Source organism: Sceloporus occidentalis, unplaced genomic scaffold (genome assembly GCF_023333645.1).
Source record: "Sceloporus occidentalis isolate IW3139 unplaced genomic scaffold, rSceOcc1.0.p SCAF_365, whole genome shotgun sequence".
Lineage (NCBI taxonomy): Eukaryota > Metazoa > Chordata > Lepidosauria > Squamata > Phrynosomatidae > Sceloporus > Sceloporus occidentalis.
The window spans coordinates 20,300-42,873 of NW_028317345.1; the positions used below are offsets into that span (position 1 = coordinate 20,300).

General features: G+C 45.4%; 3 protein-coding genes across 3 annotated transcripts in view; 1 reads left to right on the top strand and 2 right to left on the bottom strand.

Annotated features, from left to right (window-relative positions):
• Window positions 1–960: 960 nt before the first annotated feature.
• LOC149273582 (D-glutamate cyclase, mitochondrial-like) lies at window positions 961–9,830 on the top strand. Its single transcript, XM_089506120.1, has 12 exons — window positions 961–1,042; window positions 2,182–2,335; window positions 4,023–4,221; window positions 4,643–4,793; window positions 5,402–5,524; window positions 5,658–5,855; window positions 6,200–6,460; window positions 7,309–7,408; window positions 7,699–7,847; window positions 8,360–8,479; window positions 8,808–8,959; window positions 9,690–9,830. The coding sequence occupies exons 1-12, from the start codon at window positions 1,033–1,035 to the stop codon at window positions 9,828–9,830; spliced, it is 1,758 nt and encodes a 585-aa protein (XP_089362246.1). The 5' UTR covers window positions 961–1,032.
• Window positions 9,831–10,948: 1,118 nt separating this feature from the next.
• On the bottom strand, window positions 10,949–12,064 carry LOC149273583 (G protein-coupled receptor 68-like). Its single transcript, XM_089506128.1, has one exon. It carries the CDS (start codon window positions 12,062–12,064, stop codon window positions 10,949–10,951), a length of 1,116 nt encoding a protein of 371 aa, XP_089362254.1.
• An 8,844-nt stretch (window positions 12,065–20,908) lies between these two features.
• The window catches only part of LOC149273584 (protein Daple-like), a 32,019-nt gene continuing 30,353 nt past the window's right edge, over window positions 20,909–22,574 (bottom strand). The window contains 2 exon segments of the mRNA XM_089506129.1: window positions 20,909–21,829; window positions 22,057–22,278. Of these exon segments, the coding sequence (XP_089362255.1) occupies window positions 20,909–21,829; window positions 22,057–22,278 (1,143 nt within the window).

Here is a 22,574-nt window from a genome sequence, read left to right on the forward strand (position 1 = left end):
CCTTGCATGTGAATAGGGTGTTTAACATTGAAATAACGTTGTATCCAGTGTCATGATGCTAAATTGCAATGAAGGAAAGCCTTGGAAAGCGTCACGACATGTAGTCGAAGGTACTTCCGGTTCAGAGGAAACCGGGTGACATCACAAACACCGTCCAGATTTCAGGAGGCAAATGTCCGTAGTAGCGAGCAAGAACATTATGAGGACATTTAAGTCCCTTTAAGGACCGGCTTTGGGAACCTTTCCTCCACTTTCTGGACAGTAGTCTTCTACTACCTCTGTGACTTTAGGACACAAAGTGACCTGTTAGTTAAGTGAATGAGAATCTTCATTTAAATGTTTAACCAGCCGGTTAACAATTAACATTTTAGAGCCCCGATCCCAGTCCTGTTAGTTGAGGTAAATGTCGTTGGGCAGAGACATATCTGACGGGGCATGATGGAGTCCCTCTCAGACGTGGAGGTAAGACAGCCGGGTACTAGCGGACGTTTCTGCCCTTCCACCCACTCGCCGCTGAGGGACAGAGCCGACGCTCCTTTGGGAGTCTGACAGGGACCTGTGGGAGACCTCAGCTTCGGGAAGATCCTCCTGGCCCTCAGAGTCCTGCATGTGAATAACCGCAGACAAGTCAGACATGTTGGGCTCATGGCGAGTCTGTTTAACTGTATAACATAATATCAGAGTGAATAAATTACCCTTTAATGGAAAAAAACCATCCATTGTTCCGATAATCTAATCTCGTTTTGTTTCATGTCTTCTTAGCAATGTTTGTTTATTTTAAGAATATTCTCAAAATATGTTAATATTTAATACAGAAGTATTTTTAACCTAAAATGATTACATATAATGTGCGTAGAATGATGTATTCCCTCCAGGAGTGTGAAAGGTGGTTTTTAATTTGCAGGAATTTACGTCTCTGTTTCCCCGCAGGTCGATAGTATGCTTTCCCTTCAGAGACTCAGATACCTTACGCCAGCGGCTGTGCGAGGGTTAATCCGATACAACAAAGTTAACCTGACAAATACATCGGGGATGTCTTCAGGTGATGGTCACTTTATTAAATTCATGGTTACGTGCCATGTTTATCTTAATAATTAGCTTTTTCACCAAACATGTGCATGTGATATATATATATATATATATATATATATGTGTGTGTGTATATATATATATATATATATATGGTATAATCTGTATTACAATATATATATATGTAAATAGTTTTTCAGTTTTTGGGGACATTTCACTCCTTTGTACGGGGAACTTTGAGCTATACGAGTACATTTTCTCATGTGGATGATACCAGCATTGAAATGTAGTTTTGTATGGTTTCGGACGCATATTTATCAGCATTCCTCCCTCGTTCGCAGTGCTGGAGGTGAAGCGCACCTTGGTCTGGGGTCCAAACTCCTCATAACGTAACAATAATTAAAGAAGGAATGTATAAGTAAGGCAATGCTGAGACTCCTGGGATATAAACCAGTGAGTCAGTAAAACGTCAGAAAACGTGATTTAAATGTGAACGAAAATCAGCGTTTCTTAAACTTGACCGATACTCCTAGAATATAACTCTTTTGGTTGAGTGAAGGTGCTTTTTGCTGGGGTGGCAAGTATGGTGGGCTTCCAGTCTCCACTCCGCAATCTGTAGAGAGTCACAGAGCGGGGAGATAGACATTGGATTACCAACAAGACGACGGGGAGGGTCATGTGTGTTTAGTTACAGAGAGAATCACAACCAACCCGACCAGGGCCGGCCGAAGACTTAACGCCGCCTGGGGCGAAGTTTAAAATGCCGCCCCCTGCCGACGCCGGGGGGGGGCGGCATTATCTACCCGCCCCCCACCGGTACTTACCCTTAAACAGTCCTGCGGCGAGTCTCCCTGTGCTGCCACGGTGCCGGCTTGTAATGCTGAGCGCCGGAAATTCGCGTCACTTCCTGCGCTCTGCATTACAAGCCGGCACCGAGACCGAACAGGGAAACTCGCCGCAGAGGAGAGAGAGAGGGGCGCCGAGCGGGTAAGCGAAAACCACTCGGTGCCCCTCTCTCTCTCCTCCGCTTCAAAAAAACAAAAAAAAAAAACGCTTGGGGCGCCCCTTCTGAAGTGCCGCCTGGGGCAATTGCCCCAGTAAGCTCCATTGTAGGGCCGGCCCTGAACCCGACTGTTTTTTGTTCCGTTGAAGGTTACACTCAAGCCAACGTGGTGATAATACACAAATCCCTCGCGGACGACTTTGAGAAATTCTGCCAGGCCAATCATGGCCCTCTCCCCTTATTATACCGGAGTGCTCCAGGGGAGTGGAAGTGCCCTCCGCTGAGCAAGGACTCCGATATACGGTAAGCATCTGCCGTCTGCATTGGCATTAATGTTGTTAAAGGTCAGAGATGACCCAAGGAATACACGTGGCCCCGAACCAATATTTTTTGCCAGCAGTCTAGATTTTTTTCAAGTGTTCAGTCAATTTGGTTCTGCCGGGAAGATTCCAAATCGAGCCTAGATTTTTGGGGGTTTCTACTGAATCGTCTCCTGCGTGTAGCTTCTAAATCAAGCGTTCCCCGCCACTCATTTTAACTGAAGTGTTATTTGGGTCTCAGAAGCAATCATTTCTTAAAAATTAATTTCTTAAAAAACGGTAAGGTTCAGGGTCTAGATTTTTTTGGAGGATTTCGGACAAATCTGTTCCCCCAGGTAGCTTCCAAAAAAAAAAAGGACTCCGATATCAAACCTTTTCAGTTATTTGCCGGAAAACCTGAAAAAATAATCAAGACTGCGGAGTTTATGAGGCATGATTTAATGGTTGTTTTGAGTTTTTAAAATATAAAAATTTTTGGCAAAAAAATAATGTCCGCTGTCAGGTTTTCAGCCAATCATCTCCTGCATGTAACTTCCAGGCCTTCCAGACAACTCCATTTACCTGGCATGTTACTTGGGTTCGAGGAAGAATGATTTTCTGAAGTTTTTAAGTATTTCAAACATTTTTAATTTTTTGGGGGATAGTATAGATTTTATTGGCAAAAACGTGAGGTCCGTGGTCTAGATTTTATTGGATTTTCTACTAATTTGTCTCCTGCATATAGCTTCCAAATCACACCTTCCATATCACATATCAGGAATGAGTTTCTAAAGGTTTTTAGTTTCATTAACCCCTTAAGGACGATGGGCGGTCCCTATACCCATTGAAATCAATGCATTTTGAGCCCGTACATGTACGGGCTTTGTCATTAAGGGGTTAAAAATGTTTCACCTTAAGGCAAAAGCTTAAGGTCTGCGGACTAGATTTCTTCAGGTTTTCAGCCAAATGTTCTCCTGCATGTAGCATCTGAATCAATATTTCTATACCACTAGTTTTAATTTGAATATTATTTGGGGTGTAGAAGGAATGATTATCCTAAATGTTTGAGCGCTTATATATTTTTTTTCTCATTCTTTGGCAAAAACTTAAGGTCTAGTTTTTTTTAGGTTGCTTTTGATTTTACACGCCACACTAGAGGACAGCATCAGGATGCCGGTCCCGTGGGACTCGTCAAAAAACTTGCCGGTGCAGGTGGTTTTTCGGGAGTTGTGGGCGGGAGCCGGTAATCCCGCGCAGTCCCGCAAGGCTGCCTTCGCGTTGCTCCCTCACAGCGTCTCTTCTCTTGTTCCACCCATGAACCCAGCAGAGTCACGTGAATTTACGTCACGTCACGAATTTACGACTCTGCTCCGTTCCGGTTGGGAGGGGAGAAGAGACGCTGTGTGCGAAGGCAGCCTTGCGGGAGTGCTCGGGAAATCTGCAGATAAGGTACGGGGGTGGGGGAGTTTGAATGAATGAGAATGCGTGCTTGAGGAAATGAATGAGTATCTGTGAAGAGGGAATGAATGAGTGAATTAATGGGCGGGAGTGGAAGACACACGTTGCGGGAGGTAATGGTCAGAGATTTAGCGGGAGCGGGAAACTGTCCCGCGCAGGGATCTACTCCACATCTATAATAATTTTTGTTGTATCTGAATGTAGTGTTTATGGTCACTTGCTTTACTTTGTAGCACAGACTGCCTGCAATACAGGAGATACCTACACGGAGTCTTCTCCGGGAGCCTGAACACCCTGGAGAGTTATTCTGAGCAGCTGAAGGACATGGTGACCTTCTACCTGGGCTGCAGCTTCTCCTTCGAAAGCGCAGCAGAGAGATTTGGAGTCCCGGTGAGAAACGTAGAGCAGCAACGCAACGTCAGCATGTATTCGGTAGGTGTCTGAGGCTAGAGCTGGTTGACAAATGACATTTAGTCCGTGGGACATTCTGCAAAAGCTCTTGATTTTTTCCAAAAGAATGCAGGTGCCTGTGAAGGGGCAGAAATTCCAGCGCTGAATTGCACCATTTTTATTGGCAAAAGATTTTGCCCACCTGTAATGATATCCTCAGGGTATAAATAGAATGTAGTTGGTACCAATGGATCAGGTCTACTTGGGCATCGATATCCTTCTTCTACAAGGAATTGCTTCTTCTTTAAAGCACACTGGGTGGTTTGTGTTGCGTGTGCATGCAGCCCACTTGAGATGTGGACCCTGAGTGGGGTACAGATAGATTAATAAAGTGGGCTAAGAATCATTTTATAGACTATACCTGCTTTTTTTCTAACTCCCGGTACTTTTCCTCTTCCCGTAGACAGACATCCGCTGCTCGTCCGTTGGCGAGTTCTCTTGCAATCTTGTGGTCACCATGAGACCGATTCCACTGGACAAACTGGATGCCGCGGTAAAGGCAACACAACCGCTGACACATTGCCACGGAGCCCCTGTTCACATCGGCTGCCCAGGTCTGTTAGTGAATTAAAGGCACGAGATGCCCATGACTTTTATTGTCATTGGTTTGCTCATATATATATATATATATATATATATATATATATATATATATATATATATATATATATATGAATATTACATCTCAAAATCTCATACAATCCCCATTCATACTTTAACCATATTATATATATATATATATATATATATATATATATATATATATATATATATATATATAAAATATGGTTAAAGTATGAATGGGGATTGTATGAGATTTTGAGATGTAATATTCCGGTTGCTGCTTGACTTCAGGTGCCTCTTCCGAGACCTAAAATATTTACGTACACTTATGTAATGTGTAAATAGAAGTTTACGCTGGTCTATGGGTAAAAACAAAAAAGGTGAGAAGTCACATTACAGTAGAATTATTCAAACCGTTAAATTGCTAATTTATATGTTCCTTGCCTCATTGGGCACTTCCCACCATGGCGTAAGTAAATCTGGTGTAATGTGTAAAGCAGATCTGTCATACAACAAATTAAAAAAGAGATATTCCCCTGCCTCCCCGTCCTCTAATAACGTATCATCGAAATAGTTAGTAACTTTCTGTCTATATTAGGCTTTCTCGGGATACGTGATCTCCAGAAAACAGATTTTGGAGACCCGGTACGGTTTCATCCAGACGATGTCCCTGTATTCTGGGCGTGCGGCGTCACCGGCGTGGAGGCTGTTAGTAGCTGCAGTACGTATAACCTCACAGCCAATCGAAACCTTATCAACAAGCTGGAATTTTAATTAAAAACAGGGAATATTTACTTTTTTCAGATTTCAATATTACATTTTCCATGTAAAACGTCTTTGTGGTCTTCACTCAGAGTCGCCCCTGGCCTTCACTCACTCTCCCGGCTGCATGTTTGTCACGGATGTGGAAAGCGAGGGCGCTCCGGTTACTCGGCCCGAAGAAGTTCCAGAGGTTTTCCGGATCTCTTGTGACCCCGCACACTTCAGCTTGGTATCGCAGCGGGCAGCGCAGAGAATCCGGGCCTTGGAGGGAATCATCGGCGTAGATCCAGGTAACACAAAAATAATAATAATCCCCAAAATGGGTCCTTATCATGCTGCAGATCCTCCTGGGATTTTATATCACGCTAACACGCAGCGAGGGAATAGCCCCTCGCTATTGGTGTACACACTCTTTCTCGTAAGCACAACTGTCTCTTTTTTATTTTATTATTTTTAATCATTAGCTTTTTTTTTTTACTTGCTTTTTTTTTTGAACTTGGCGTTTAATGCATTTTTAATCACAAAGTAGTAGTTAAGTAAGCTGTAAAAACGATATTAAACCGCGTGAAATGCCATAGAAGACCGTAGAGAGATTTAACCCTCACCGATTGCTAAAAAAAATTCTGTTTTCCAGGCGAACGGGGGATAAAGCATCTTCTGATCCCGGAGGAGCTGCTGAAGTCCAGCCTCTCGCTGTCTCACGCCAAATCCGCCCTTATAACCACCGGGTTTCCCACTCACTTTCAGCACAACCCGCCGGAGGAAACCGACGGCCCTCCCGGCGCTATCGCTATGGCCGCCATGCTGCAGGCCCTGGGGAAACAGGTTGCCATTGTGACAGATGAGCGTGCCATTGATCTAAACAAAAATATTCTCGACAGTGCGGTTCAGCAGGGTAATGTATATGTGTGTTGCTTATAATATATATAATTACATGATTTGTTGCTCCAGTTTGTCAGACCCTTTGAATGCAGGAACTGTAAGAAGCGCTGCGGAAATTGTTGGCGCTATTTAAATAAATAAAGAATAATAATAATTGTTTAGGCAGCTTTTAAAGTACAGTAGGATTTCCGTCCAACGAAGAATGTGTATTAAAGGTCTTTCTAAGAACTTTAAAGTACTTTAATATTTCTTATCTAGCTGAAAGAAAAAAAATAAGAAATCGCTACCCTATAGAACAGGGCCATCCAACCTGTGGCCCTCCAGTTGCTACTGGACTACATCTCCCATCCTCCTCAGCTAGCCCCTTAGCTGAAAGAGCATTATGGGAGATGTAGTCCTGCAGCAGCTGGAGGGCCGCAGGTTGGACGGCCTGCTATAGAAGATTCTCATGAATCTTACATTCGTATAAAGGTGACGTACGACTCCCGGAGCGTCCCTTTAATAGCCCACCGACAATCACTAAAACTTTACCGTGTCAGAAAACAGAATTGTGTTTTTTTTATTAGTAGCAGCCTGTTTTATTATTTATTTGGTAACAGTTCTTTTCATTTTTACAACAGAACATTTATAAACGTCAGAATAATTTGGGATACATAAAAACCTCTCCTTACTGAATATTTTGTTTAAAGTCTGCGTTAGGTGTAATTATCTACTTGTGATTTAATTAGACAACTTTTGTATTTTCTTTTGAGCTCACGCATGGATTTTATATGAAACAGATGGGAGAACCGTGACCGGCTGTAGCGCCTGAAGGCAGTGGGCTTTGTGCTAAGTTTCTTTGTGTGTTTTGTTTTGCCCTAGGAGTGTTAAAATCCCCTGTGCCTCTGTTATGTTACAAAGAGGAGTCTGCGGACTCGCCTGTGAGATTCCTGTGCGAGGACGGAGATCCCGAAAAGCCGAGGTTAGTGACCGCGACTTATAAATGTATAAATTTAAACCAATAAGTAATAATTGTATAATTAGAACATCCCGCCTCTATGGTACATTGTGTGTCTTAGTGATTTATAGTGATTTATGGTATATCTGGGTGTAGCTATGTATCCAATGGGAGATGGGAATTCTTAGTATCTCCCGTTGGCTGCTCGCTGTTTGAATTCAGAATCCTGGCCTAGAGGTACACTGTCAGCTTGGCTATGATCGTTTCTCCCCATCGTTAACACGTATTTCTTTGGCCTGTCTGCATCCTGGAAGGTATGATCACCTGGTGGCTATTGAACGGGCAGGACGGGCAAGCGACGGTAACTATTACAACGCCAGGAAAATTAACATCAAGCATTTGGTGGATCCCATTGATAATCTGTTCCTGGCTGCCCAGCGTATCCGAGGCATCACGACAACGGGTAGGTTTGTAAGTCAGTGCAAGCCCGATTAGAGGTAATATCGAATTAAGTGTAATTAACCAATTAACAGACGGTTTAAATGTCCTAAATATCTAAGGAAATGTGTTAAATATGGATAAGCTATTTAAAATATATAAACTATTAAAACACCATTTTATCCGCTGCCAGGTCTGGGAGTGAAATTTACTAAAAAAATATATATATATTTTTTCTTCTTCAATGAAGATCTGGGATCTTCTCTTTTTCCAGTGAATCGTGTTCTCTCGCCCCTGTGCGGTTTGCATTAGAGCTCCATCTGAGACATTCTGAACATTTATGTTTGTACATTGTACAGCACTACAGCATATGATGGACCCATATAAATAGCATTTTCTTCTTTGTACAGCGCTGCAGAATCTGCCGGCGCTTTTTAAATAAAGTATAATAATAAAATAAATCAACAAACAATAATTCTCCGGCAGCTTTCCCTCGGACTCACAGACTTGCGGAACTTTTTTTTTTGTATTGGCAAGGTATCGGAGACGGTGGGAATGAACTGGGGATGGGCAAAGTAAAAGAAGCGGTGAAGGAACACATTACGAATGGAGACACCATCGCCTGCGACGTGGCTGCAGACTTTGCAATTATTGCAGGTGAGTCTCGCGCATTTCATCCCTTTGTTGCGTTTAAATCGGATGTGTTATTGATATACACTGAATTAACCCCATGTAAAGGATACATTATATATGTATTAGAACCCGCCTTATGTGAATACCACATGAGCAGCCTGCTCTCAGGATCTGCATGATTATTCCTCCCCATTAAGTTATCGCTTCTCTATTGTTATGTCGATCACCAGTGCAAAAGGGGTAAAAATTTTGGGAATCACAGCTCTGTATTTTTAAATTGTTCTTTTACGTGAATCCGGCTGCACTCAGTACTTTTCCATATTAATCTATGTGGCCGCCACTCTTTTCCTAGGGGTGTCTAACTGGGGAGGATACGCCGTATCGTGTGCTTTGTACCTCCTAAATACCTGTGGGATTCATGAGCGCTATCTGAGGAAGGCAGTGGGATTCCCCAGGACTGCAGGGGCCGAGGTCTGGACTGCTGCGCTTCCTACCATCGATAAGGTAACGAGCAATGTCAGCAAATTGTTATATTCGTCCCTTATGAGTTTAACAAGAAGACTTCACTTTAAAAGTGTATTATAAATGGAACAGCCTCCCAGCAGAGGTGGTAGAGGGTAATACGGTGAGGGTATTAAACATGCATGGGATAGACATACGGCTCCTGAATGAAGACGAGACCAACGACTGATTAAGGTCCGAGTCTTTACAGCAGGAGAAACGGGCGACCAGACGGGGGGCCGGATGGGGGCCGATCTGACGGCAGGTTCTATAGTTTTCATGTTAGTAAAAGCATAAAGTTCGTCAATTTTTTTGTTCCACATAAATATGTTAAGAGATTCGCGTTTCTGCCGTTCCTTTGAAACATCATAATATGAATTGTTACAGTTGAGATAAATTTGGAGTTCAGCTTGAAATCGTTTTATTTAAACAACGGCTCTCGTATTATTAGAAAACATACAAAATACATAATATTTCTCATTCAGTGAATTTATGGGCTTACAATATCTTAAAGACGCAGTGAAAATACATTAAAGCTTCTCAACCAATAATATGTGCCGCACGCCATCGACAAAACCCCGCGTGCAGCTTTTATACCACATCTGCCCCAAAGTGACGGATGACCTCCGACTAATCCGATTCTGCGCAGGTTACACGGAAAGCTAGTCCTTAACGCACGCCGTAAATCCACATATTACTCATTTCAACATGCAACTTATTTAACTGCAAACAGGAAGAGAAGATGCTGAAAGTCCTCGTGGATCAGGGAGTGCGCAGCGGGATGACCGGGGACCTCGCCATGGAAGTCGACGGGCTTCCGTTTTATAACACGCATTCCGAGATGATCCAGAAACTTCTCGAGGCCACAATGTAACGTCATTCCTGCCCGGAAATTCTGCGCATCGGCGTCATAAATTACCATGTGATTCAAATGGGGTTTAATGAATCCCCCCCCCCCCCCTACTCCCTTGTATCTGTAGTATGTGTTAAAATGAAAATCATAAAAAAAAATGAATATAATCAAGCGAAAGGGGTGGCCGCACATAACAATTATTTACTGATTCACAACCCCTTCTGTATAATCAGCTGAAAATAATATATATCACAGTTTTGGGGTCCATGGCATAAAAAATGATATTTATCCGAAATCGATTGCTTTTGTCCTTAGACTCATAGAAAGATGATATCCCTGGCTCAACAGAGTATACAGATTTTTCTTGCAGGATGGGGCCCTGCTACACTTGCTAATAAACCCCCCTGGGCTGCTCTGGTTTCAACAATATAGCCCCATTCCCTCACCTGCTTTTCCACAGATGGGCTCTATAGACTAAAGCAGAGCCTGGCCGGGTTCAATTGGTGCTCTATGGGATAGATATCCAGATGCCCCGGATCCTTCCTTAGATACTGATGTGTTTTTGCCCTATTACTGAGACATTTATCCAGGCTGGATGTTGCCTGCCTCATCTGCTTCCTTGATGCAGAGACCGATGTGGCTTATCTCATTAAGCACTTTATTTTTACCGCAGACGTTAGACGAGGCTCTAATTCCCCATATTTTCTCTCTGAGTGCGCATTAAACGTCCGCTTTTCCGCGGCCGGAATATTATAGCTATAGTTAGAACCACCTTTTTCCTTAAAAAAAAAAAATAAAAAATAAAAGTTTGTGGAAACTGTAAATAACGCATTTTAAGAACCAAAATAAATATTTTTTGCGGCAATAAAAGAAGTTGATCGTGAAACGTTAACTTTAATGATTTGATTCGTTAGCGAAATGCGTCTGCGGATACAGAAAATATGCCGCTGCTTTTGGCTGAGATTTGGATAAGTAAAACTCTATGTTGGAACCTTAAGAAAATAGAACAGAAAATGAATTGTTTTCCACCAAATGTGTTAAAGAATATTCACAAAACCCCTGTTCTGATACTAACTATATATACCGCGGGGTCTGCTCGCCAGAGGTCGCCGTCCTGAATGGAGGGCACTGGAAACTCATTAACAGTCAGACTTTTGTCCATGGACAGCTCCGATTCCACGTGACTCGGTAACAGAAACTTTGTTCTCACACAGCACAGAAGTCTCGCTCTTAGAGGGTACGGGCTTGGACCTGCAGATGTCTTCGCTAGTCGTCTCCACGCGATTCAGTTCGTAGGAGCCCTTGGCTACCTTCTGACACCGCGACAGAGCCAAGCAAGAATCTTTCAGCCTGACGAAGTCTTTGTACGTGTTCTCGTTGGCAAAGCAGTACAGCACCGGATCCGCCGCGCAGTTGAAGGTGGTGAGGAGCAAAGAAATATGGTAAAAGTTGAATATGCTCGCGGCGAACCCGCAGTCTTTCTCGAACAAGCTTCTGATGACCACCAAGACGTGGTATGGCCCAAAACAGACCATGAAGATGAGGACGGTGCTGAGAACCAAGTGCTTGATCTGGAGTTTCTTCTTCGTCTGAGTTCCTTGGCTCTTCCGAACCACCTTAAAGATGCGGCAGTAGGAAAAGAGCAGCAGGAAGAGGGGGAGAAGGAATCCGGCGAGGAAGCGATAGTAATTAATGCTGTGCTCCCATGTTTTCATGGGATAATGCTCAAAGCACACGACGTGGCTGTCGGGATCTTTACTGAACTCTCCGTGTTTGAAGAAGAAGTAGCTGGTCATGATCTCCTTGAGCCAAATGATGGAGCTGGCCACGGCAGCCGCCTTCATCGTCCGGAGATGAAGGAACCTGAAGGGATGGACCAGCGCGAGGTAGCGGTCCACCGAGATGCAGCAAAGGAATCCGATGCTGATGTAAATGTTCTCGTACAGGAGGATGCCGCAGATCCGGCACATGACCTCGTTGTACGTCCAGTTATCGTGCTGCAGAACGTACTGGATCCAGAAGGGTAGAGAGAAGATGTAGAGAAGGTCGGCCGCTGTTAAGTTGCACAAGTATATCCCGAGCTCATTCCTGGCCTTGATTTGCAAGACGCCGTAGTACAGGGACAAGCAGTTGGCTGGAAGGCCGATGACGAAGACGGTGACGTACACCACGGGGAACAGCGTCTGGTGTATGGTGTGGTCGATGGTACAGCCGGTGACGTTGGACTCGACGAGGTCCTCTGTGATGTTTCCCATGTCGGAGAAGAGCCGGGCAGGCGCGTGCATCTCAGCCCGCTGCCATTCCCTCTCCGCGCCCCGAACGTTGGCCCGGATTTCACTGGAAATGAATAAATACGTGTTCAAAATGAGTCATACATTTATTGCAGTTGTAAGACATTTTTGGGGTGCCCAACGCATTTCACTGCTAAAGCATTTAAGGACCTGTATGTTCCCTGCGATTATGCCCAAAAATAAAACTGTTGCCAACATCTTAGACACATTGTGTGTTTTTTTACGCGACGACGCGGGAGTCCGAGATCCCAATCCGTTCCTGGTATAAAGCAGCATTAGTAACGGTACATTATATAGAATATATAATATAACGTCTCCACTTCAGGGTTCCGTATTTAAATCAATGCTGAGACTTTCACGCAGGACGTGTCATATGGAACATGTGAATAGATGGGGAGGGGGGGGGTAAATCGTAATGTTAGATTGTACGCTCTCTGGAAATTATTGAGCATTCCTCTCCTTAAAGAGTAACTTCCTTTTTCAGATAATAAAAAAAAGGGGGTTTGGATCTTAAAAAGGTATTTTTACTTTAATAAATTAATTAAATGATATAATTTAAATATAAATAAATTCAACAATTACATTGTAACAGTGCGGGTTACTGCCTTGCGTATGTACGGTATATACAGACTATATAAGTAGCGCCGTCCCCACTTACCCCTAATCCATTCTCAATTTCCTTTTTCAATAAGGATCGACCCGGAATGTTCTCTCTGACCAATGGCCAGCTGTAGGAAAATCAGTTTAAATGAGATTTCATCCCGGGCCGGACCTTTTCTGTCGGTCGCCTCTTTAGATCTCGCCCTGGCGGTCTTTCTGTCTTCCCATCTTGCTATTTCTTATTATTGCGTTTTTTTTCCGCTCACGATACGCTTAGATATTTCCTGCGTCTCCACCCGCCTCGGACAAAGCTTACAAATAATGACACACATCCTCCGCACAAAACAAAAAGACGCTTTCCTCTGTTAAAAAGGGAATTAAAGCCACTGCGGTCCCAGCCCAGCCCCATTTATTACCGGCTCGCTCGCTGTTATCAGAGTAACGGGGGGGGCAGCCGTTGTGGTCTCTGCGGATCCCCTGGAGCCAGAACCCGGGAGATGGGGGTCTCTAAATTCAAATGGGACCCCCATTTCCATACTTGTCTTGGTGGGTAGTTTTGGAATCACTAGTGGTGTAGGGATCAGAGGGTCTATGGCTGACCCATTTGGCCCGGCCCATCCCGTCCCGTCCCATCGGCCCTTTGTTGTCTGCATTAAAGACTCAAACCTTGGCCCTTAGTCCTTTCTTGTTAAGGGTAGCCTTCAGGTTTGCGTTATTCTGTTGGCCAACTTTGAGAAGATTTTACCCCAAAGCTTGCTGGACCTGCTATGGACCTTCACAGGTGAAGACCTCTCCATCTTCTCCGTCTCGCCTCTCCCTCTTCTCCGTCTCGCCTCTCCCTCTTCTCCGTCTCGCCTCTCCCTCTTCTCCGTCTCGCCTCTCCCTCTTCTCCGTCTCGCCTCTCGCTCTTCTCCGTCTCGCCTCTCGCTCTTCTCCGTCTCGCCTCTCGCTCTTCTCCGTCTCGCCTCTCGCTCTTCTCCGTCTCGTCTCTCGCTCTTCTCCGTCTCGCCTCTCCCTCTACTCCGTCTCGCCTCTCCCTCTTCTCCGTCTCGCCTCTCCCTCTACTCCGTCTCGCCTCTCCCTCTTCTCCGTCTCGCCTCTCCCTCTTCTCCGTCTCGCCTCTCCCTCTTCTCCGTCTCGCCTCTCCCTCCTCTCCGTCTCGCCTCTCGCTCTTCTCCGTCCTCTCCGTCTCGCCTCTCGCTCTTCTCCGTCTCGCCTCTCCCTCTTCTCCGTCTCGCCTCTCCCTCTTCTCCGTCTCGCCTCTCCCTCTTCTCCGTCTCGCCTCTCCCTCCATCTTTTCATCCTGCTTTATTTTTTCTATTTTCTTATTTTTCTATGAGTCTACTGGGGACGGAAAGAAGCTGAAGGATTTCCTTGTGAGCACATTTTACGGATTAATTGCTGATGACGCGAGGATAGATTGGAGAGCTCCCTGTACGTGTCAGGTAATCCCCAGAGGGTCCGTAATGAACGTACGTCAAGAGGCCGCTAATGAATGCGAATCGATGCGGACGCTCGGTAAGCAGGTCATACACTTGCTTTACGCGGATCAGGGAGGTAGAACGGAGAATCCCAGGGAAACGACCTCGTTAAAGGAGCGAAATTCTGCGTAATTATCCGGCATATGTATATAGGGGTCTTAGGGGTCTCGCCGTGACAACGGGGTTCCATATGGTCTAAATACACGGCTTCTGCTACCAACTGCTATTTACCAAAATGGATGAATAGAAGAGCTGCCCCTACGGGGGAAAACGGTTTATGGTGTGAATAAAATAAATAAATAGTATCCGACCGATGGACCCGTTATTTTCAAAATGCCCCACGTCCTATTCCCACATTCTCCGTCACATGGTACAGAAAGCGACAGGTGATTGGACGAGGGCAGCCCCAGATACATCGGACGAAAAGTGTGAAAGTGGTGATGTAGGATAGACCCCTTGGGGATAAGTAAGTAATTATTATTATATTATCATTATATTATTATTGTTATTATCTCTTATTTATAAAGCTCCAACAATTTACAAGTAAAGAACTATTTAAAATCAGTTTTTTTATATATATTTCCTTAAAACCTTTTTTAGACTTTGAACCAGAATAACATTTTAACCATAAACCAAATTTAATTATGAGATTTAATTACGAAATGATGGTTTTCATCGGTGAAGCAACCGGTTATTCCACCTTATAGGTCCATCCTCCAAAACGAATGAATATAATGTACTAGAATATGGAGTATTGTGATGCTGTGCGTTTTAAATATGTCATTGTTACATGCAGCCTGGTTGTACAGCGCTGCGGCATCAGTAGGTGCTATAGAAATGACCCAGGAGTTTAATAAAACTATTACTGGCGTTATCTGCGTCTGACATTGTTCTATAGAATTTACTGTGGATGTAGACGGCTAAATACATCATTTTAGGATAATACTAATTTAGTCAAAAATGTAATTCGCTGTTTTATTGCTCTTTGCTCAGTTCAGTGGGGTGAGAAGCCCCTGTGGGTTATCCCGGGGGGGATACCTGTACCCGGTGGCGGTGAGAATACAACCAGGTAACAAACCTTCTAGAACTGAGATAAGTAGCTGATACTGTAACTCACATGAATTTTACTGAATAACCCGATATCTCTGGGAGAGCCGGCTCCCCTCACCCCAATACCATCTAGTAAAGGGGTCCGGGGCACTCACCTCGGGGTCCATGGTGGGTCAAATGTCAGCAGAGGGTGAATGAATTCATCTCCAGCAGAACTTCCCAAGCAAAGGGGGATCCCTTCATCCGATTATCCCCCTGACCCAAACCTAGATGTGCGGTCGTCTCCCCGACGCAGCCCCGGTTCTGCCCCTGTCCTCCTGATGCAGACCCAGATCTGCCCCCTGTGCTCCTGATGCAGCCCAGATTCTGCCCCTGTTCTCCCCGACGCAGCCCCGGTTCTGCCCCTGTCCTCCTGATGCAGACCCAGATCTGCCCTATCCTCTGCTTCTCCTGTGCTCTCCCTCCTCTCCGGCTCCTCTCCTCCCACATGGGTCCCCCCCGTCCAGTGTTTCATGTGTGTATGGATTGGTGAGTAATAGTTTTCCTGCGAGTCAATTTACAGTAAAATAAACCTATATGCGTTCCGTAAGCGTATGTATATATATACTGTGTATTATATTATATATGGGTTTCACATATATGTTCTCTTCACATATGTGTTTCTTTCAATGGCATAAATTGCTTTGACCGTTACAGAATTAGATGCGGGCGCTTGGCAGACCTTTCTCTACCTGCCAGGTGTCTTTTAAAATAACCCAATAAATAAATGACATTTCTGGCAGCGGACGCGATGCATTATTGCGCGGATTTATCAGGCACTCCCTGCTTAAGAGCTGATAATTTAAACACAGACATCCTCGGAGTGTTTACTCCATCCATCGCCGGCCCCTCCGGACACTGAATCACGGCGGATTATGGAGGAGGCTGGCGGGACGGCCGCCAAAATGCAGAAAAGATAAATTCCAGGTTTTGCAATACCGAGTGAGGACTCAATGATCCCCAGTGATTACTCACCATGTGGGGGCAGATCACTGGGGCAGAAACTGTGTTGGGTGATGGTGGATGGGCCACCGCCGGCCGGCCGCATGGATCTCCCAACAAATTCATTTTATTCCTAGCATCAAATTAATACTTTCCAAATCTCCTGTGCCTTATTGAAAGTTTTTGCCCCATAAGATTTTTTCAGGCAGCTGTATATTATACGAGTTCTCACTCTATCTGATCCCCAATCTACTAACACCCCCGACCCCTTATACCGCCTGTGGGGAACAATAGAATGGCTCAGTGATGAACAGGCTTCATTTGCATTACTGTATACGGCGCTCATGGGTTATTACTGTATACAGCGCTGGGGGTTATATTACTGTATACGGCGCTCATGGGTTATTACTGTATACAGTGCTGGGGGTTATATTACTGTATACAGCGCTGGGGGCTATATTACTGTATACAGCGCTAGGGGGGTTATATTACTGTATACAGCGCTGGGGGGTTATATTACTTTATACAGCGCTAGGGGGGTTATATTACTGTATACAGCGCTGGGGGGGTTATATTACTGTATACAGCGCTGGGGGGGTTATATTACTGTATACAGCGCTGGGGGGGTTATATTACTGTATACAGCGCTGGGGGTTATATTACTGTATACAGCGCCGGGGGTTTATATTACTGTATACGGCCCTAGGGGGTTATATTACTGTATACAGCGCCGGGGGGGGTTATATTACTGTATACAGTGCTGGGGGGGGTTATATTACTGTATATAGCGCTAGGGGTTATATTACTGTATACAGCGCTAGGGGGTTATATTACTCTATACAGCGCTGGGGTTATTACTGTATACAGCGCTAGGGGGTTATATTACTGTATTCGGCGCTGGGGGGTTATATTACTGTATACGGCGCTGGGGGGCTATATTACTGTATACAGCGCTGGGGGTTATATTACTGTATGCAGTGCTGGGCGGGGTTATATTACTGTATACAGCGCTGGGGGTTATATTACTGTATACAGCGCTGGGGGGTTATTACTGTATGCAGCGCTGGGCGGGGTTATATTACTGTATACAGCGCTGGGGGTTATATTACTGTATACAGCGCTGGGGGTTATATTACTGTATGCAGCGCTGGGGGTTATTACTGTATACAGCGCTCATGGGTTATTACTGTATACAGTGCTGGGGGCTATATTACTGTATACAGCGCTAGGGGGTTATATTACTGTATACAGCACGGGGGTTATATTACTGTATACGGCGCTCATGGGTTATTACTGTATACAGTGCTGGGGGCTATATTACTGTATACAGCGCTAGGGGGTTATATTACTGTATACAGCGCTGGGGGCTATATTACTGTATACAGCGCTAGGGGGGTTATATTACTGTATACAGCGCTGGGGGGGTTATATTACTGTATACAGCGCTGGGGGGGTTATATTACTGTATACAGCGCTGGGGGGGTTATATTACTGTATACAGCGCTGGGGGTTATATTACTGTATACAGCGTCGGGGGTTTATATTACTGTATACGGCCCTAGGGGGTTATATTACTGTATACAGCGCCGGGGGGGGGTTATATTACTGTATACAGCGCTAGGGGGTTATATTACTGTATTCGGCACTGGGGTTATTACTGTATACAGCGCTAGGGGGTTATATTACTGTATACAGCGCTGGGGGGTTATATTACTGTATACAGCGCTGGGGGTTATATTACTGTATACGGCGCTGGGGGGTTATATTACTGTATACGGCGCTGGGGGGCTATATTACTGTATACAGCGCTGGGGGTTATATTACTGTATGCAGCGCTGGGCGGGGTTATATTACTGTATACAGCGCTGGGGGTTATATTACTGTATGCAGCGCTGGGGGTTATTACTGTATACAGCGCTAGGGGTTGTATTACTGTATACAGCGCTGGGGGGTTATATTACTGTATACAGCGCTGGGGGGGTATATTACTGTATACAGCGCTGGGGGGTTATATTACTGTATACAGCGCTAGGGGTTATATTACTGTATGCAGCGCTGGGGGTTATATTACTGTATGCAGCGCTGGGGGGGTATTTTATTCATAATATGTCACACATGGGACTTTATCTTTAATGATGCCATTCTTGCCCTGGGTGGTCGGGGTAAACGCACCTGGACTGGGTCTCATTAATCGTCTGGCACAGAGATGAAATGCTTCCCGCATTAATTACAAAAAAAGGACTAAAACTGTCTTAATTTTTTAAATGCCTCATAAATTATATGAAATCACTTATTATCACGCAGCTGTTAGATTCTGATAAGGATTTTATGCAGTCAGACTTTTTATGGTTTATTAGATTTTGGGGTAAATTTGCTTTGAATAGGGCAACGGGCAGAGGTTCTTCACAGCTGTCGGAGCCACGAGGGGTGGGGAACGAGCCCCCCACAACCAACAGGAGTCCCGGAGGAGAAGTTACGGACTGCGCACGCAGGTGAGAGTCAGGTACCGGTCACATATTTGTGGGGGGGGGGCCGCCGGTCGCGGAGGCTTTGTGTATATTACAGAGAGGGCGGTTGCTGGGGTATTAATCTGTCTGCTTATTTACTCTCATCCAGAGCTGGGCATTATGTCAGACAGCTGCGCGCATGGATGACTCCTCCAGCCCTTAATGGGTTAAATGGTATGTCATATAAACACCAGATTACAAAGATTCCGGTAAAATCCCTGTTTAATACCCCGCGTCTCTCAGCCTCCCCGTGGGTCCAGGATGCAGACCCACATGTGATGGGAACATCACACGTATGTGGCTCTGCCTATGACCCTCAGCCAGCCAGACACATAAGAATAATACGGTTTCTATAAGAGCACTTCTGTTGTCGAGGAGTTAAAGTGGAGCAGTCACTCAGAACATTCTATTAGTTACTATAGCGATTACTTCTCTGTTACCATTCGATTTTAGAGGCGGCACATTATAGAACCTTAATTAGTTCTGACTTATAATGTTAGAATATTAAATCATACGACCCGCAGACGGGCTCACGCTAAAGCAATGAAACACACGGAACCGCGTGATGTCATAATTTATTTGTATAATCCAAGGAATTTCCAAACAAGGAATAGTAAATCACAAAAACAACAAAAAAGAAATAGAATATAACCAAATTTCATATCTAGAACGATAGACAGGCAAATGGATTTTACGCGTAATTTGTTGTCATGGAAACGCACCAATTATTATAGAAAACAGTAAAAAGGTTGCACCATAGGGACGATGAATTGAAACTTTGGCTGAACTCCAAAAACAGACAAAATGCGGGTTAATGGATCATCGTTCCTCGGGACGGCTGCTAAACGGGCATTGTCAGGAAATTAATTTAATCACAAAACGTTATTTACAAAGTCCGAGCTTCACAATAAAGTCATTTACATCATACGTACATACCCCGTTTCACAAGACCCTTCAGTGTTTTTCAAGCCTTTCGTAAACCTTTAGACGTTGCACACAAATACAGCGTAAAACTGCGAGCCAATCAGAATACAGGATCCTAAAGAACTCCAGAAATTCCATGATTTCACCTTAAAAGTGTTCTTTAGCATTTTGTAACTAAACGCAGCATTAGAATCGTCACTCCGAGGACCCAAATCACCCCCTAGGAACCACCTTTAAAGTGAAAGAAATAATATATTTGTTTTGTGTGTTGGAATTTTCCAGGGAATTGTTAATTGTCATGTGACTTCAAAGCAGGCACTGATAGCTGAAAAATAGAGTCCTAAAAGTTTAATTGTTAAGCGTTTAGTGTAACAAATACGTGGAAAAGGACCTTTAATTTATTAACCCTTCCTTAGAGGCAATTCTGGGGCGTTTATCTATTGGATGACGGCGGCTTTGGACACATTCATATCAATAAATATCAGTAGTCGAGGATTGAAGTTCAGTAGTCACGCGGCTCCCAAACACACCATTTTATTAAGGACTTTGTAGAAAAAGCACCCTAGTAGTGAGCTGAATCTCTAGAAATATTTAGAATTATTTTTATGTGTGAAAAAAAGCCATGAGAAATCGGAACGGGGACGCGCACGCATCAGCAGCCATTGTTAAAAGCAGCAGTCGTTACGGGGGGGTATTAAGGCGCCGCATCCTCAACGTGGAATGAAAAACACAATCGATGATGGCGTTAAACCATAAATAATCCTAAAGACAAAAAAATGTGGATGTAGGAAGCCAAATGAGAAAGGAAGTTGAGGGTTTGGGACAAAGCGATGTGGAGAAAGTTTATTAACGCGCAAGAAAATCGTTAAATTAGAGGCGGGAGACAGCATTGGGAAACCTCGGCGGTACCCTTACACCGCGCCCTTCCCGCCAACATGGAGGCAGCGGCGGCTGGTAATAAGCAGGAAAGGAGGCTGTGATATCAACTTTACTTTTCTCCGGATGATGGGAGTTTTAGTCTCCCGGAACCTGGAATGTTCATACACCGATGGCATTGGTACGGATGAGACTGAACCAGGGATTCATTTTTTTGGATTCTCTGGTGGAACCAACAAAGTTCAACCAAGAAGCAAAGAAGAGCAGAGTACCGACGAAGCATAAAGTAACCGGTGATACGGATCCGGGGCGATCTATTCAGCCTGCCGCTTCTGAGGAAGTCTTTTCCAGAACCGGGAGAGAGGAAAGTCGTGTTCTGACCGCCGGGGTCAGACACAGCCATACTCGTACCAGACAGACTGCGGGTCGGTACTTGGGTCTGGGGACGCCGGCGTACCTTTGGAGGAACTTCTTTTGTTGGGTTCTTCCTCAACGTTTAGTGTAGAGTGACGTTCGCCGCTTGCGGTCTTCGCAGATTCGCCAGAAACCAAACCCTGCGAGACTTCCACCTCTGGGATGGTGGAGACGGGTCTGACGGGTGTCACCACTTCTCCGGAGCGAGGGATCGGTCTGGTCTTGGTCCTGGTGGAGCCGTGGACGGGCGCGTGATGTTGCTGCAAGCCGGCAGATGATGGAACGGAATGCATCCTCTGGTCTTCTTTAGGAACGGCCAAGGACAGGCGCCTGGTATCTAACGGCCGGCAGCGGGATTCATCGCCGCGTAGAGCGCCGTCCACCCTTGCAGATGCTGGACGTTCCCTAAGGGATGTCTGGGAGCCCAAAGGAGTAGACGATCTCAGCACATGACTGCTAAAATCCTTTCCCACTGGTGTTTCCACCTCCGGTTTCTCCAGTCTGCCCGGGTCTGGGCCGTTGGCTTTTAGGAGGTCAGCGGTGGCCACACTGAACGACCTGCTCAGAGGGCTACCCCTGCTGGAGGGAGACGCCGGGCGCTGCGGTTCGGGAGTCTGCTTGGACAACGTGACGGACTGATGTGCAAGTCCGCGGTGATGAAGGCTCAGGGGGCTAGTCTGAGCACCCAGCTGCCGAAGGTTTGGCTTCGCCTGCGCTCCCGGCTTTACGCCGCTGCCGTCGGAGGAATCCAAAGTTAAGCTGACGGACGTCGTCATGCGGCTCGCCGGCTGCGGGTCTCTGTAGCCGGACTGCAGCAACGGGCTACCAAAATCTGGAGCTTCGCCTGCCTTCTTAAAGTAATCCCCCAGCATGTCATCCTTACAGCCAGACGCATCCTGCGCAGGAAAAAGGGAAAATGCCGTAAATTAACAAATTACTTCAAAAAAGGCTATTTTCCTGTTGACAGCATTCTTACAACATTAGCCTGCTGGCCGCTGGAGAGTTAGGAAGGTGTTAGTGTTCATGCTCAGTGAGTGGAGGTGAGTGGGAGTGGATGGGGGTGAGTGCAGGGATGAGTTTGGGGTGGTGGAAAGTGAAACAAAGGTGCAGGCAGGTTGAATACCCTGGGAATATACAGAGATGTGGCTCTCCTGCTGGCCCTGTCTGAGCTGCTCCTCCACACACAGGATCCCGGGGACGGCGAGTGCTTTCGGGGGGCAGTCTGCGGAGATTCCTTGGGGTTTAGGTTGGGAGAAGGGGGCTGGGAGGAGGGATGGAGGGTCTCAGCCTCTAATAGAAACTGATGCAGGGTGATGAGCTCGTTGTCATTTAGACTGTGCCTGCGCTGTAAGGGAAGCGGTGGGGCGAGGAAGAGAAACAGGATGAGCGAAGCAGGCAGCAAAGACCCCCCAACACACACAAACTGTAGGAAGATAGTTATTCTTATACACCACCGGAGGGCACCAAAGTGCTGCACCCAACCCAATGCATCAGCCAATCCCCCCCCACCCCCCGCTACGGACAAACTCAAAGAAAAACATTATCGACAATGCGGACGGATATATACGTCGTTCGTTTGCCTCTGTATCTGCCCCACGGGACGCTTTACATGGCTATATGACACTACACGGATCTAGAGCA